The sequence below is a fragment of the Sinocyclocheilus anshuiensis genome, unplaced genomic scaffold (assembly GCF_001515605.1).
Source record: "Sinocyclocheilus anshuiensis isolate Anshui unplaced genomic scaffold, SAMN03320099.WGS_v1.1 scaffold24, whole genome shotgun sequence".
Lineage (NCBI taxonomy): Eukaryota > Metazoa > Chordata > Actinopteri > Cypriniformes > Cyprinidae > Sinocyclocheilus > Sinocyclocheilus anshuiensis.
Window position 1 is genome coordinate 795,615 of NW_015557090.1, and position 17,502 is coordinate 813,116.

The window sequence follows — 17,502 nt, forward strand, 5'->3', positions numbered from 1 at the left end:
AGAATACTTTTTGTACACAAAGAAAACAAAAATAATGACTTTATTCAACAATTCGTCTCCTCCACGTCACCGTAGCGCCATTTTGGAGAGTATCCACTGAACGTAAACTGCGTATGCTGTTCTGTGTCAGCCGCACCACATGGATGCGCTGTTTTCGTTCAAATCAAAGCGTAAATAAACGTAGAAAACTTATCCGTGTGGTGCGGCTGACACAGACAAGTAGAACAGCATACGCAGTTTGTGTAGAGTGGATACTCTCCAACGTGGATACGGTGATACAAGGTGGATACAAGTGGATACAGTGACGCGGAGGAGATGAATTGTTGAATAAAGTCGTTATTTTTGTTTTCTTATCGTACAAAAAGTATTCTCGTCGCTTCATAAAATTCAGATTGAACCACTGATGGCAGATGGACTATTTTGACGATGTCTTTCATACTTTTCTGGACCTTGACAGTGTTATTTACTTGACAGTCAATGGGACAGTCACAAGCCTCCCGGTTTTCATCCAAAATATCTTAAATTGTGTTCCAAAGGCAAACTTAAGTTTTTACGGGTTTGGAACGACATGGGGGTAAGTGATTAATGACTACATTTTCATTTTGGGATGGAGTATCCCTTTAAAACTCATTAACGCATCAGCCAATATCAATTGACCTTCCCTTAATGTGTGTAAAAAGGGGTAGTTCACTTAAAAATGCTAATTCTGTCATTTACTCATGTCGTTCCAAACTTGTATGACTTTCTTTGTTCTGTGGAACATAAAAGATATAATGAAAGTCAACGGGAACCGAAGCTGTTTGGTTACCAACTTTCTTCTATTTTCCATAGAAGAAAGAGATACACACAGGTTTGGAACGGCATGAGGGTGAGTAAATAATGACTCAATCTTCATTTTTGGGTGGAATATCTCTTTAAGAACTCCCCAAATCTAAGTCTTATTGTGGGGTTTGTGTGTGTATCCAGCTGTGTGTTTGTGTGGCGGCTGGACTCTCAGATGACCAACTCCATGAGGAAGAGGCTGGCAGAGAGGAAGCAGCAAGCAGGTCTGAGGGTTCAACGGGCCCCCAGCCAACAACAGCAAGCCATCAGGTAGAGTCACTGCAACTCTGATCTATATAGTAGAAAGTTTATTTTTTTTATGGAAAAGAGTGCCAACTGACTAAAGAAAACAAAAACAAGGCTCTTGTCTTTTGCCAAGTAGGTAGGAAAACTTCACCCATAATACACTGGGCATATTGCTGTTCAAGGCCACTCCCAGTCTCTATTATTCACTCCCCCCACCTACAATCCCTGCTGGTACTGAGACTCAAACCTGTGACCTTCGGGTTACAAGTCAGACTCTCTAACCATTAGGCCACAACTCTGGAGATGAAGTTCACGTGTTCATGTCCTCATATAGTGAGATGCAGGCAATGAAAAAAGCATGAGCGTCACGCATGCTTTAGTATGTGTAGTAAAAAAAAACACTGCATGTCGATCTGACTTTCTTTGGTTAGGGATACAAAAATGCGGAAGTAAAGTTGGTTTTGTGTAATCTCGCGGACTTTTGCTGATAAATAACATGAATTTTTCAGTCCAGGTAACACAGAAAAAGAAAACATTGTTCATTTACATATGCTACCGATATTGCTGATTTTCAGCCTGCTTTGTATTATTACAAAGTTACACTTTAAGCTTCTGACAACTCTTCCAGTCATTTCCCCAAAAGTTTGAGTTAGAATAGTTTTGCAAGAGCACAGTTATGAACAAAATGAGACCATAAATGTGGACTAGTAAGTAGATGAATTTACCTGTTTGTCTGCAGTCCCATTTAGCCACTTGTTAGCATCCACCTTTTTCAAAACAAGCAAAATTTTTGTTTAAAAAAAGGTAAAGAAAAAGGGGTATTACTTAGGCCCATGTATTTTATGCCATAAAATAAAACACAAAAATATTTAGAGCTTGAGACATTATTTCAGGCATTTAACCAAAAACCCATTAAAAAAACCATTAGACTTTGGGAGAATGGAACCAGTAGTGCTAAATGTACAAAAATGTCATCCCTGCAGCATTGATAATTATGAGATGATATTTTTAATGAATTTTTACTTTATTTGTTTTTAAAATATTTATTTAATTTGGGGTTATATGATTAAATATTGCCAGCAATTCACATTAGTGTCTCATTTCATTTATTTTATAATTAAATTCCTATTGCTCAGGAGAGAGACCTACATCGCTGTACCCTGTAGTGCTTTGCCTCACATGGAGGAGGAAGAGGAAGGCAGCTTGATGCCAGAGGAGGTTCCAGACGATGGTGTGGAGGACTGCAGAACTCCAGACAGGCTTGACTCTACTGATGGTGTGTTGGTTTATCTCCTCTGTGGTGATATTGAGAAGTCTTGGGTCTCTTGGTCACATTAAGTGCATAAGCAAAATGTATAGAATGCAGTTTAGAATGGAGTTTAATGGGCTTGACTGTTCTACTTTAGCATCTGTGGATTCAGTGGTGCTCCAAACCAATGGCAAAATGCCCATATGGGTTCGTAGACTGGTATGTATGTTCCTGTTATCATAAACTGTTGTGCATCTTGTGTTCTTTCATGACTATTGGATCTCTTGGGTGTCACAGGGTGGAGGAGGTGAAAATGATGGTAGTGGCATAGCTAGTAGATCTCAGTACCAGCCACAGGGGCGCTGGGCAGTGCAATCAGATCCACTAGCCATCCGCACAGTACTGGAGATGAAGAGCATGCAGCTTCCCCTCTCACACACTCCCAGCAGAGCCGTGGGAGAGGAAGAGTTTGAGGAAGACTCTCGCTTTCATCCGCAGAGTTTGGACAGTCTGCTGGATGAAGATGTTGACGATGATGATCTAGAGGAGGAAAAGATTTGCCGTGTAAGTTATGCAAAGCTGATGTCCCACAAGCCGTTTTTTCTGACTGTGCGCATAGCTGCATCGTGCGGAAATAATGAAATCTGTTCTGATGAACAAACAAACTCATCTATACCTTATAGAATGGCCTGAGAGTAAATTTTCAGCAAATTAAAATTTTGGGTAAACTATTCTTAAATGCGCCATTCACACTGCCAGCGCTGCTACATGTCCCTAATCTCTGGTGTAGACTGCAGAATATGACATTGGAATCAGATGATATATATTGCTGGTAAAATGTCAAAATATCATTCTAATTTAACTAGTAATCGTTTTGTCGCTAAAGAAGTAGACTAACATTCCGCTGTTGGAGAGTGTTATGTAAACTACAGCAGTGCTAGTGTATTAAATCATTAACAAGATGAACAATCCATCTAATTTAAGCTCACACATATTGCAAAAAAATTTCAAAACATATATTTTGACAAATGATTATCCCTAATAATGAAGAGGAAACTGTTTTAGTTTGAACTGCATCTATAACTGTATGAATCAAGATCATTAAGACAGTTTATTTTTCAAGTGTCATTTTATTATATTCGTGTTTGTATTTACAGACAAATCATATAGAACATTGATATCGCTCCAGAAATTGTCATTGCGACTTTTTTGTTTATTATTTTGGTTTAATACTGGAAAATTCCTGCGAGTCAGAGTGACTTTGTGGTGTATACTTAGGCCTGGGCAATAAAACGGTATCAGTATTTATCGACGGTACACCATCATTGATAACGATACAAAAAATGAAAAAAAAAAAACGATGTTCGATAGCGCACGATAGTTTCACACTTTTTTCATTTAAAGGTGTGTTATGAGTGACAAGCAGACAGCCAACAGAACACACACATGCTGAAATGAATGCCGTACCTGCCTGTGATGAGACTATGAATAAAAAAAAAGGAATATTAGTCGAATTTAAAATACAAATTTGCATTCGAATGCAAAAATGGTGTATTTTAATTTTAGGTGTGCATCAGGGAGCCTTATCAGTGCCGCACGAGATGCGGTGATGATGTAATTGTCGTTGTTGCATTTTAATGTTTTTGTTAGTCTATCCAGTTGAACCCACAGGATGTGCCGCTGCTGCATTTTTCATTCAAAATATTAGAGAAATATAGAAGCTCAATGCGGAGAAGATATTGGTTAGGTTAGAAACCAAGCCATTCACACAGAACGCATATTCGGCGCATTTTTAAGATGCACAACTGTGACTGTTGCACTAGCGTCTCGCACAAGAGATTAATAGATAGCCATGTAAAATTAAAAGAGGTACAACTTTTAGAAAACAAGTCTTGAGAATTTGTGGAGGTTTTATTCCATTCCAATGCATCTCATATATTTTTAAATGCAATTGTGTGATCAGCGCTTTGGCTATTTGTATTAAGCTATGCATAAATACATGATGCTGTTTTGTTCATAATTGTTTATGCAATTTACGAAATTATATTTGACTTATAAATATTAGTTTAGATGGTATGCACTTTTATAGACCGCCATTATTTAATTGCATTGAATAAACAATTTAATGAGGTGCATTATTTTGCTCATTGCGCCCTCCTGTGGCCTCAGGAGACAGGCCAAAAGTTTCCTTTACACTTATTTAATCTGCATATAAAATATAAGAAAGGAGATATTTGTTCTATTTAATTTATTTTGTTTCACTGTTAAAAATAAAATAAGTTGTTGTTTGTCTTAATAAATTGGGTAAATTAAAAATACAGTGGTTAAATTTAAATATTTTTTCTACTGCTCTGTTTAAGAAAGGTTATAAAAAATGTTCAATAATTATCGATACCGAATGATATGAAACATTATATTGTGATAAATTTTTTAGCTATATCGCCCAGCCCTATGCATACTGAAAAGAGAAACGGGCCAAGCATTGAGCCCTGAAGTATCCCAATAGCTGCTTGATGTGCCTGTCACCATTCCTCAACATTTGATGTGATTTAATTTGATTGAAGATACTTTTATACAATGTATGAACTAATATGAACTGTGTCTTTGCTAAAAAGTTCTTGTTGATTACATGATGCAAGAAGAAATGTCTGAATCACACTCATTAAGACTGCTGACAGTCTTTTCTGCATCATTTTATTATAGCCACGTTTGTTTTTACAAATCATATAGAACAGTGAAATCGCTCTATAAATTATCTGTCCGTTCTTGCCTGCACAGCAAGCTCAAAGGGGAACTCAAAGGTGACGTTTGAACTCCCCTGACACAGACTTCACTCCTATTGGTTGTTGCTCCTGAAAGTTGCTCTTCATTTGGATAAAGTTAAACATTTCTCAACTTTGTCAAGTCACTGTACATACCTACGTCTTGTTGCCAACGGTTGCTGTTGCTTGTGTGCCAGAATTCACCAGCTCTTTATTGAAAATGATTGGGATAATTTAGTCTGTGACTCCATTTCCATTCTTATATGTGACAGATACTGGACAGAAGACCGCAAGATTTCAGCAAACACTCAGTTAGTGGGACTAACAAAAACATAAAATCTATAGTATGAGCTAATAGTAGCAGTAATGCTATTCTTAACAAGCCTCACTAATAATTGTATCCACATAAATCTGGTCCCTTAATTGAAATATGAAAATGTTTGTTTATTTGTTATAGGATTCCCAAGATGGGTTTAGCTCTTCGCTCCAAGGGCCAGATTTTCTGCAGTTGCCACATGGAGAGGAGAACTTCCATCCAGAGCTCAGCTCACCAGAGAAGACTGGTTACATTTTGTACCCAGCCAACAGCACTGCTCTGTCCACTGGAGAAGGGTAAATTGCTTGTAATGACATATTGGCTTGGTTAATTTTTAATTTAGGGAATAGGTGTATTTACATTCATTCATTTAGCAGATACGTATCCAGCAACATGAGAAATGCTGCAATGCAGTTTGTTTTTGGTTTAATATTTAAAAAATGCCTGGATGATGACCTAGAGTACGTAGCATTGTGTACTGAAAAGAGAAGGGCCAAGCATTGAGCCCTGAGGTATCCCAGTGGTTGCTTGATATGACTGTCACCAGTCCCCCACGAGTTAGTTTGATTGGAGGTACTACTTTTGCACAATTTATGAAAGGTTGATGTGCTGGAATCAAGCTCTGGATGGGGCCAAGCAACTAAACCGTGTGACAGTGTTTAAACAACCGTTTCTTCCATTTATATACAGTGAAACTGGACTTTGTACACAAAGTAAACTAAATATTGCTATATGAAAATCCCTAGTAGTCAGCGTTTTTCACTCTGAATTTTTTTTTCTTCCCTCCAGAGAGTTTGATGTTAAAGCTTTGTGTGAGGGTGCAGGTGATGACCCTGAAGAAGAGGAGCTAAGCCCAGATAGCGCTTGTTCGGCTAGTCCGGCCTCCCATAGCGACCAGCCCCATGACCGTGAGTTACATTACACGCTGTGTTTAGAGTATGAAACTACCTAAGGTAGTAAGACACTAGTAGTGGCCTTTTAAGAGTTGCAGGTCCACCTGTTGATGTGGCTTCATTTGTTTTGCTGCTTTTGCAGAGGACACAGACACCCTCAGTCAGGTGAGCTCCACAGGAAGCTCGGGAGTTGAAGAGGATGAAGAAGAATCTGGAACTTTGCTTCATCAACATCTTGACACCCTGGGTGTGGCTGCTAATGGTACGAGATGTTTGCAACTTCAGCTCTCTTACTGTGTTAATGGAAATCAACTTTTTATTGGCTTAAAAAATGTCATGTTTGCTAGACATAATACATGGAGTACACTACACGATTTTTGTCCAATCTGAGAATATCAAACACATTTGATATTTTGATCCGATTTTATAAAACACATTGGATTTTTTTTATTTTTCATGTGTCTCCTAGCACCAAGGCACATTTCTGCATGAGTTTGTTGCATTTAAAACAACTTGAAAGTCTGATAGTGTGTGTGATTCTCAGTCTTTAGTGTATGATGCCCAGTTTTTCACTGTTACCATTTACAAAGTCGGCAAGTGTGTTGCCTGGTGTTTTAAAATCTGTTCAGATTTCAGATCCTTTCTGCAGTGAATGGGTGCTTTCAGAATAAGTGTCCAAGCAGCTGATAAAAACATCACAATAATCCACAAGTAAACCATACCACTCCAGTCCATCTTTTAACGTCTTGTGAAGTGAAAAGCTACATGTTTGTAAGAAAGAAATCCATCATTTAGGCATTTTAACTGTTGCTTTTTGCTTAACTGGAGACGTGTGGATTACTTGTGCATTGTGATGTTTTTATCAGCTGTTTGGACTCTCATTCTGACGGCACCCATTCACTGCAGAGGATTCATTGGCGAGCAAGTGGTGTAATACTAAATTTCTCCAAATTTGTTCCGATAAAGCAGTGGTTCTCAATTCCAGTCCTGGGGACCTACTGCTCTGCACGTTTAGTATGCCTCTTATCTGACACACTCATGGCTCTCTCTCCTAACGAGCTGATGATCTGAATCAGGTGTGTTAATTAAGAGAGACATGCAAAATGTGCAGAGCAGGGGGTCCTCAGGACTGGAATTAAGAAGCAGTGTGATAAAGAAACACTCATCTACATCTTGGATATAAATGGAACTAAATTTTCAGTTTTTTTTTTTTTTTTTTACTCCTTTAAGATGATGGTGAAAACCTTATTGCTAATCTTATCTGCTGTGGATAAGTAATTTCTACTCTTATAGAAAAGTTCAACATGGACTTGAGCAGTCTGCAGCCCACAACAGAGAGTAACTTCCTCAATCCTCGTCTCAGCATCTCCACGCGCTTCCTCTCCCGCTTTCAGAGCCGCTTTCGGTGAGTAAACATCCACGTCTTGACTCCCTTTGTTCAAACTGTGTAATAGAGAAATATAAGTTTACATTTATAGTTCTTCCCTTCCCTTTTGAGATCTAAATAAAACAGTGGAAGTATCTGTGTAATTACATATTGTAGTGTGTCATAGTGTAGATGACTTTATACATATCTGCTGTTTCAGCACTGTTGGGACTAGTAGCAGTGCTGTTTGCCGGCCTGCAGCCTGCCTGCCCAGTATACCAGATGAATCCAGTGATAGCTGTCCAACCTTCGACGGAACAATGGTAGGATGCTTAGTCTCATGAATAATGTACTTTGAATGACACGTATACAAGATGATCCCAGTGGTTGTTCATATCGATCATTATTCAGACTGAACACTGTCACGTCATTCTGTGGCGTTTCTTCAGCGGTTTTTTTTTCCCTCAGAAGAGCAAGAACAGAATGGTGTGAACAATCATAAATTTAACCCATTCTCCCATATTGTTAAAAAAGTGATGGCATTCTTCTGTAATGTGCAACCTCTCTAACATCCCTAAAATGTGGTTTTCTCATGCTTTAAAGGGTTAGTTCACCCAAAAAGTTAAACTGTCATCATTTATTCACCCTCATGTCTTTCCAAACCCACAAAAGTTTCTTTGAAACACAAATGAAGATACAGTGGGTACGGAAAGTATTCAGACCCCCTTCAATTTTTCACTCTTTGTTATATTGCAGCCATTTGCTAAAATCATTTAAGTCAATTTTTTTTCCTCATTAATGTACACACAGCACCCCAATTTAAGGGTGTCTGAATACTTTCCGTACCCACTGTATGTAATGAAACCTGAATGTTTTCTGTTCCTCCATTAAAAGTTTTTTTTCTTCTAAAATCATAACACCACATCCTAAAGGTAATCTACATGAATCAAGCGGTTTAATCAAAGTCTTCTGAAAAAACACAATAGCTTTATATGATGAAAAGATTTAGTTTAGACTTGTATTCTTATATAAACATTGATAAATGCACATACAGTATATAGAGCACATCATATATGGTAAATGGAAGCTCAAACATGCTTGTTTGATGCTAGAGAACCAACAAGGTTTGCTCTTTTGTCTCACTCAAGCATGATTGTGCTTCCGCAAGAACCAATAAATGTCCTTATGTGTAAAGTCTGTATGATTGAGCAGCAGTGGCTCTATTTGATATGCTCCATTTATGTGCATTGATCAATGTTTAACTGAATAAAAAACCTAAATGAAATCTTTTCTTCATATAAAGTGAGAAAATGGCAGAATTTTCATTTTTTGGTGAACTATCCCTAAGTCTTAAGTGTATATCCGCTAATAGTGAATTGTCCTCGTTTAGGATTACACTTTTAGTTTAACTGACCTAATAATATGGATTAAAAACCACAAATCTTCTAAATCTGACTTTTTTTTTTCCAAGTGGAACTGAATATACGTTAGCTAGAAATATTTGATAGGAATGTTAAGATAAGATACTGTTGGTTATGTTAGTAGAAACAAAAGGTGCGTCCCAAATCGCGTAGTTGTGCAGTATTCTATGACGTTTTGTAGTATAAACAGAGCGAGTAGTGTGTTCACACACTGAAAATTCCAAAAATAAAAAGTGCACTTAAAATACCCAGATGATGCACTTAAATAACCGAAAAAATGAAGTGTGGAATGTTGGACACTTCATGCACTCAACTGTCACAGCTTTAATTACGTAGCAAAGGGGGAGGGGCTATCAGACTCTGATTATGAATGACAAAACAACCTTATATAATTCATGCACTGCATGGTTGAGTACATAGTGTATAAGTGCATAGTGTATAGTGTGTCCTTTGGGACGCAGCTGAAAGCTTTCAGAGGTCTGTAGGTAGAAGTCTGTGGGACTTTGTCTTGGGTTAATTTTTCTCTTTTTCTCCTGCTTTTAAGGACAAGTCCAAGGTTCTTTCAAACAACAGTGGAAGCATTGAGGAGAGTGAGAAAAGTGGTATGTCCTGTTACCTGTTAATAGAGTGCATTTTACTTCCATGAGTGAAAGTGTCCCATAACAGGGAGGTTAAAGGCCCCGAAATACTAACGGCAAAGTTCTTTTTTTGTCTTTTGAGCGTTCTGACGACACCCACACAGCTGCAAGCGGTGTTCAGATATTAATATGTTCTGCACTCTTTCCTCTCAATAACAAAAACAACACACAGCAAAAATGACAGCAGTGAGAAAACAGCAGTTAAGAAAGCATCTGATCATAGTGTTGTGGATATGTTTGCACAAGCTCTGCAATTCGGCACTCCAGTTATGACACTTGGCATTTATATAGCGCTTTATGCAATAGTTTGCTTTAAAGCAAGCAGCTTTACAGTATTTAACATGAAAAAAATGCAGTCAAACTTTAGCTTCTACTTTAAAGCAGCTCTCCAAAGTGTTCATGTTTTTATTTGCATCTGACCTCAAAGGACTGATTTTGATCGAAATGGAGGCATACCAGTTTGTTCTTTAATTTCTCTTTAAGTATATCGGGGCCTTGACAGTATCTGACTGGTCATGTGATCTCAACATATCGGCCCCCATGAGGTGCCTAGCTCCATGTAAAATACAATTGCTTTTATTGCCCCTGAATTTTCCTCTCAGAATGGATTACTTTGTCTAATTAGAATATATCAGAAGTTCCGGCACCATTTTGTAATTGTAAATATAATGCTGATTTATAATTTATATGCTGTATGCAATATATATGCTGAACTCTTGTCCTCCAGTTACCAAGAAACGTTCCTCAGTGGCTGCTCGGAAATCTTGCCAGAACTTATCTTTTTTATGCTGGAAAAATGCTCTGGGAGGTCTGTGAGAGTGTGTTGGGTGGTATTTAATGTCTGGGCTTACTAAATCAGTGGTTCTCAAACTTTTTACAGGGGCGTACCCCCTGGGGCATTTAACATTCTTCTATGTACCCTAGGGTTGGGCCGATAGACGATGCAATCATCCATCGTCGATGGCTGACAGACATCACGATGTTAAGCTGACATCGTGATTCCTTTCCCCGCAGATTCATTCACTAACAAAACACCGCTGTATGTTGCTTGGAGACGCACACCAGATGATATTTAGTTGGAACTATTATTATTTCATTGCAAAATAGAACAAACATGACAATATTCTGTTTAAAATGTAGGCCTAGGCTACATTTAAAATGTAAAATGTTCACTTAATATGACCTTTTTTTGTTGAACTGTTGTAAAAATTGTCACATTTGCCATCGTTTGGATATTCAGGGAAATTTGCATTATTGCTCTATTTTAAACATGAAAACAATAACTCGCACAGAGTATGTGTCTATATCGAAGAGAGTTTAAATTGATCTCAGTGTACTGTCAATATTTGCTCTTCATGCTATTAAGTGAAGATCTACTTTAATGATACATTGAACAGCAGTGCGATTTGCTAAAGCAGCATATTCAGCTGGCATCCTATCACATGCACGCTGCTTGCGTGGATGCAGTCAGTTTTGACCACAAAAGATGAGGTAAGCTGATTGGATATGATGTATTTGACCGTTTACAGCACTCCCATTTTCCTGTTTTTACATTAGAAGCAGCATTTTGCTTGTCAGAAATACATGTTCGGTTTTAATGTTACTTTAAGTTGGGGGCAGAATTAAATGAATGCCAAAACTCTGAATTTTGTTCGCGTACCCCCTCCGTCACCTCACGTACCCCCAGGGGTACGCGTACCCTAGTTTGAGAACCACTGTACTAAATTACCAAATCAGAATGGTTTCACATGGGTGTCTTGGTGGTTTCATGCTTGTTTTGCTCTCTCTTTTAGTTTGTACACATTTTGGTTTTTGGTTGGCTTTGTGCAATTGGGGTTAAACCACCAGCTTTAAAAATGTATTCATTCATTCATTCATTCATTCATTCATTCATTCATTCATTCTCTTTTCAGAAATCACAAACAAGAGCATTCTGTCCAAAGCTCATAATACTGTCAACACTACAGGCGTTCTCACCACCAAATCTACCAGCAGTGCGTTTGACACATCTGTTACACGCTCCCGCCAAAGCTACATGGGTCCCACTGCAAGCTCCCTTGCAAAGATAACCCAGAGCAACTCTGTGGAGACGTGCACATCAGAAGAAACGCAGTTAAACGCCCCGTCTTCGTCTCTGGACCTAACTGTGGACCAAAGCAAAGAGAACATTGTTCCTCCTTCCTCTTCAGTTCTCGCCTCTGGATCGTCTCATCCGACACCGGCTCTCTCTACTCCTGCCTTGGGTAACCACAGTGCCCGGGCAGCTCTTCGATTGGACCTCATTGGCCCCAATCGTGCCAGTCTGTCACCGGTGGCGCTCAAGAGCCGTCTAGGGAAAGTTGAACGTCCCGAGTCTCCACGTCGACAGGCTTTGGTGACGCCTACAGAGATGCGGTCACTGGGGAAAGAGTGTCGGAAGCAGATCATTAATATTGAGCAGAGTTTGGTTTCTAAGACTTCAAGCAGGTTCTCGACAGGGTCTGAAATGTTTGCCAGGAACTCCACAGTGTCAGAAACCAGTCATTCGGTGATTGAAGACCTGCGGTTTACAGAGTCATGTGGGAATACACAGGCCACTGATCAGATCTCAATGACCAACTCAGTGACTACAGACAGAGAAGATCCTACACAAAATGACTGCGCTGGAGACAACACAGGTACTTTGTATCCTACATGCTAGAATGCATTCAGATAGCAAGAAATTAGTTGACCATGAACACATGGGTTCTGGTGTTCCGTAGTTTATTGCAGTAATCAGGCATATAAATAATTCCATAGAGATGTGCACAGATTTGAAATCATGTTTACATTGCTCAAAATTCAGAGTAAAGGAATAGTTCACCCCAAAATGAAAATTTGCAGAATATATTTACTCAAACTCAGAATATTGGCTTGATTAGGTTTTTGCAATTGGGTTAATCTGTTCACATAACATGCTTATTATCAGAATATGACTGAATTCTGATTAATATTGGGATTATATTTATTTGCACAGTCATTGATTGTAATGTTTATTTTTATCTTTAGGACTTTCTGCAGACTCGTTGACTGTCCAGATGTGTAAGGAGATGGTGAATGAACTCTGGCAGACCATCCATAAAGCAACTGGCTTTTATAACAAGGTGATTTATCAAAATCTCTACCTCTGTCAGGGATAACAGATTTAGTTTTCAATTTTATATATAATATAATATATAATGTTTTGTTGCAGATCTATGACTCCACCCCCTAAATTTTCTTTTGCACTTTATCGTGCTCTCTCATTGGCTGTAGGTTGTCGCCGATGTCATTCCCAGTCAAAATACATTTCACACTGCAGGACCGTGAGTCGCCGACGGATCCAGATATTTAGCATGGCAAATATCCCGCGGGTATAGGCACTTCTCTCAGATCGCGTTTTTTGATAACACGCACTACGCGACTGTCACACACGTGAACGAGCACTGATTTGCCTTCAATTTCTGGGCATTTGTCTGCGCTTTTCCAAAAAACTGTCGGCGAGTGAAAATTGGGGCAAAAATCGTGCAGTGTGAACCTGGCATTAGTTGACAAGGAAAAAATTGTAATTTATACATTTACAGGTGCATCTCAATAAATTAGAATGTCGTGGAAAAGTTCATTTATTTCAGTAATTCAACTCAAATTGTGAAATCATTCTTTCTTTCTTAATGAAAAAGATATTTAATACATATTTTAGTTAACAATAACTCTATCTCAGAAAAGGAATTCTGTAGCACTCTTAGGCCCCGTCCACATTGAGACGGCACACGTTTAGCTGTATACGCATAAATTTTGTATCGTATAGGCGTTTCGTCCAGACGGATCCGGCGTTTTGGGAGAGTGAAACCGATATTTTTTGAAACCGGGTCCCAGAGTGGATAAATCTGAAAACGCCACCCTTTGCGTTTTCATGTGGACAGCGAATCCGTATATTTTCTGAAATGATGATGACATCAGCCCACGTCTCGCCCCTAGTCAGACACCGCTACGTCACGTAACAGCAACAAAAACATGAGCAAACACTGACCGATTGTCTGGATTGTGGACGCAGATATTTCTTGAGACGAGGGGGAAAAAAGATCGGACAGGGAAAGCTCTGGCTTCGTGTGGACGTAGCCTTAGAAAGTGAATGGAAACGCCTATAGCTAAACCTTACCATAAAACCTTAAAAATCCATCAAATGGTAAAACACTTCTTCTATCCCCCTCTCTGTAGTTGTGCTCCATCCCGGAGTTGTCAGAGCAGCAGGAACAGATGAAGAGTATTTTGCAGGAGGTGTTTGTGGGGGTACAGAGTGAATTGAACTCCTTGTGCCCACAAGAGACGCGCCCCTCGATCGAAAGCACCCGTCCCGTACCGGAGGAATCCCCCGGCCGTCAACTCAGGGACGAAAGGACTGTGGCCCTCCTGGATAAATATTCAGAGATGCTCTTACTGCGAATGACTGAAAAAGGAGCACAGGCCACACTGGAGTAACTGCTCGGTTCCCATCATTTTATTGGTAAAATTGAACTTCTAATGGCGTATACGAATAAGCACCTTTAAATCTTAATGTCTTCCATTGGTTTTATGCTTTTAAATAAACATGTAAATGCATATTTGGTATTTTTTGTAAAACCTCTTTTTTTTTTTTAACACTACATTTCAGTACCTGAGTGTAGTTGGTCACATACACTTTGCAATTATTTTTATGCTTTAAAGGACCTTCAGGACCTTTCCCCCCCCCAAAATCGTTATTTCCATGGTATTTCATGTACGGTTTTGAAACAGTGTTACTTTCGGAATACAAACAGTTGAATGTTATGTACTCAGTTTTGTGTTGAAGTTCTTGATGTTTGATGCTTTTGTAGTTTTACACCATTTCACACCACCACAACCACGCAGACTAAATAAGAGGTGATTCATCGTCATGTTATTTTGAGTGTTGCTCTGAATAATGACGTGTTGATATTTCCCAAAGCATGAGGCTGTGACTCACAATTTGCTTTCTACTGGTGTGCTGATTATGCTTTTTCATGTTGGTGTGCAATCCTTTTTTCTTCTTTTCACAGAAAATGTATAGTTTTTCAAAGGCTTTGTAAATATGTTTTAACCAGCTATTTACACTTTATTTTAAAATTAAACACTCAAATATGATTGTTTTTGTGATTCCTTATGATTCTGAAAGTGCATTTGCAAAAACAAATCCAGAGCAATCTATCAGAAGGATTACAGAATTATTTCGTTTTTATATGATGCTGCTAAAAAGAACATTATTTTGTGTATTTGGTGTAATGAAATGTGTTTATGCGGTTTAAGCTTCAAAAAACACATTATTTTCCACATACTGTACATTGTTGTTTCTCCTCTATGCCCCGCCTTTCTGAAACGCGTCGATTTTTACAAAGCTCATCGGTCTGAAAAGCGAGGTGTGCTGTGATTGGCCAGCTATCCAGTGTGTTGTGATTGGCCGAATTCCTCAAGCGTGTGACGGAAATGTTACGCCCCTTACCATACTGTGATGATGCCTGCGGCAACCACATGTGACGACCCCGGGCTGGACTCCGCTTCATCCACGGTGAAAGCCGATCCGGCGATCCACAGCACGAAGTTGATGTATTTCCTCAGCGACCAGCAAGGATCAGCTCCAGGCATGACGAAGCGGATATCGTCCTCTTTTGGAAGACCAAACAAAGTAGTTTCGCTTTCACAACGAAACACACAGCGCCTTCACAACATGGCGGCGGCAGCAACAACAATACTACTACAGCGAGAATAAAAGATACGCCTTCTTTCTTTGCGTGCAGAAAGGAAAAATTGAAATCGCATCATATGACCCCTTTAAAGCTTTTAAATCTTTGATAAGAGATTACATTAAATGCTGTGTAGTGATTTTGTGTAAATCACAAGTTAGCATCGTGTCAAAATAACACGTATAGTATTTTGGTAGAAACCACTGGTGCATTTTTGTAATGGACACTAATAGAAATGGTTACTCAATATTTTCCAAACATACTAAGATTAACCTGACCTTATATTTTTAACCTTTGTGGTTCCCACAGTATTTGTCATACACACACTGTCTGTCATTTATGTGTGACTTACTATCAGCCTAGTAGTGTCAAACTGTCAGTCATATTAAATCACAGTGTGAGCTGAGATTTCGGTGCTGAAGTGTCAACGCTTGTAGTGTTTGAGGGAAGTGTTTGTACAGCTGTACTGCTTCACCGCATCGGCTGGCAAATGTTACTAGCAAATACTATTTCTATTTCGGCAGAGGGCGCTTTGAGGCTCAGAAAGCTCTATCCCCATGAGCAGCATTCAAATCTTTAAGACGTTGTACAGTGAATGTAACATTTTAAATATTTGAATTCTACGTATTGTTACTAGAAATGTGCCACAGGACATCTATGAAATCAATACAAATAAATGAAATCTCAACGATTGTGATTGGTCCACCTTGACTAATCGCTGAGAAAAGTAACTGAAGTCACATGAAAGCACGTTTGCACAAGCATAATAAAAAAAGAATAATTTTCACATATATAATCACAGTCATAGACTTTAATATACATTGAATTGAAAATGCACATTAAAGAATTGAAATATGAATTATAATTTGATGCATCGTTTCTAACCAATCAGAGAAAGCGTCTGGGCCAAAAGGCCACTCCCATTTTATTTACCCTGCTGTAGGTCGACGAGATCTACTTTCTGTTTCCACGCTTGAGACGCGTCCACAAGTTTGTCATGAGTACTCGTGAGCGACAGCAGCAGGCGGAGGCGGCTCCCTCCATGTGTTTACAGCCACTGAACTGACGCGTCGCGTCTCAGCGCGCAGAGCTGCGCCTCAACCCACTTTCTGCCGCTTTCCTGTGCGCTTCACAGGAATGGAAAACATACTTATAGTTTCCGACGACGGGGCGTACATCCATGAACTATGTCTAAGAAAGTAGATTGTTGTTGTATTAATATTATTATTTATGATCATGGCGGCGTCGCAGCGCGCGAGGAACTCTGAACTTAAACAGAGCGAAACATGGAAGCGTCACATTATTAGACAGCTGAAATATCGCAACAGGACCCAGACGAGCGTCTTCCAGGATATTATAGAGTCATGTAAGCTTTTTTTTTAAAGACATGGTTTTATGATTTAACTTTTTAGGCCATGCAGTGCAACTTTTTATCATGCAAAATAAGAAGAATCTGTTGTTTTGGATGCAGTTTATAAATCTATTGCCGTTATGGTTGATTAAATACAATTTTTATATATGATTAAGTACCTAAAGATACAATATAATACAATTAATTATTATAAAATATTTATGGTTTATTAATATTGTAGACAAAATAGAATTTCAGTTAAATTATGGAGAACAGAATATAAAACTGTGACTAAAGGTGGTCTAATTTGCATATTTTAAGTCTGATATAAACAAAATTCAGAGTCGTGCAAGTTCTCACTCCTACTGTGAATCTTGACACTTAAGTGCAAGTAACAAAGTCTTATTAACAAACACATTTGGAATGAATGTAGACATCGGCTGGCCTCTTTTCAAACGCAATAGTTTGTCTTATTGTTCTTCTAGATTACAGTCTGCTGGAAAAGTCCAAGCAAAGAGCCCTCATAACCAAAGGCATTCTGGGATCAGGGTCAAGGTAACCTTTACTCTGAGTCATAATATCCTTTAATGTTAGACTGTAAAAAGTGAAAACGTGCAGAGCAAGTTCTACCTTTAAGTCAGTTTGATGCAGTCAAATTATATATATATATATATATATATATATATATATACACTACCACACAAAA

At 38.7% G+C, this 17,502-nt stretch overlaps 2 protein-coding genes across 6 annotated transcripts in view; both read left to right on the forward strand.

Moving 5' to 3' along the window:
- Window positions 1-14,804, forward strand: part of LOC107677089 (mitogen-activated protein kinase-binding protein 1-like) — a 51,033-nt gene extending 36,229 nt beyond the window's left edge. For 2 of the 4 annotated variants that reach the window (XM_016471883.1, XM_016471886.1), the window contains 14 exons: window positions 967-1,092; window positions 2,205-2,344; window positions 2,475-2,536; window positions 2,615-2,881; window positions 5,537-5,691; window positions 6,185-6,303; window positions 6,431-6,550; window positions 7,582-7,693; window positions 7,875-7,977; window positions 9,620-9,677; window positions 10,441-10,521; window positions 11,627-12,370; window positions 12,741-12,835; window positions 13,929-14,804. In XM_016471883.1, coding sequence (XP_016327369.1) covers window positions 967-1,092; window positions 2,205-2,344; window positions 2,475-2,536; window positions 2,615-2,881; window positions 5,537-5,691; window positions 6,185-6,303; window positions 6,431-6,550; window positions 7,582-7,693; window positions 7,875-7,977; window positions 9,620-9,677; window positions 10,441-10,521; window positions 11,627-12,370; window positions 12,741-12,835; window positions 13,929-14,189 — 2,443 coding nt within the window. In that variant the 3' untranslated portion in view covers window positions 14,190-14,804. The remainder of the gene's footprint in view (window positions 1-966; window positions 1,093-2,204; window positions 2,345-2,474; window positions 2,537-2,614; window positions 2,882-5,536; window positions 5,692-6,184; window positions 6,304-6,430; window positions 6,551-7,581; window positions 7,694-7,874; window positions 7,978-9,619; window positions 9,678-10,440; window positions 10,522-11,626; window positions 12,371-12,740; window positions 12,836-13,928) is intronic. The other 2 variants (XM_016471884.1, XM_016471885.1) reach the window with 2 other exon arrangements.
- A 1,698-nt stretch (window positions 14,805-16,502) lies between these two features.
- Window positions 16,503-17,502, forward strand: part of LOC107677090 (autophagy-related protein 16-2-like) — a 38,481-nt gene continuing 37,481 nt past the window's right edge. For both annotated transcript variants that reach the window (XM_016471887.1, XM_016471888.1), the window contains exons 1-2: window positions 16,503-16,811; window positions 17,282-17,351. In XM_016471887.1, the coding sequence (XP_016327373.1) occupies window positions 16,676-16,811; window positions 17,282-17,351 (206 nt within the window). In that variant the 5' untranslated portion in view covers window positions 16,503-16,675. The remainder of the gene's footprint in view (window positions 16,812-17,281; window positions 17,352-17,502) is intronic.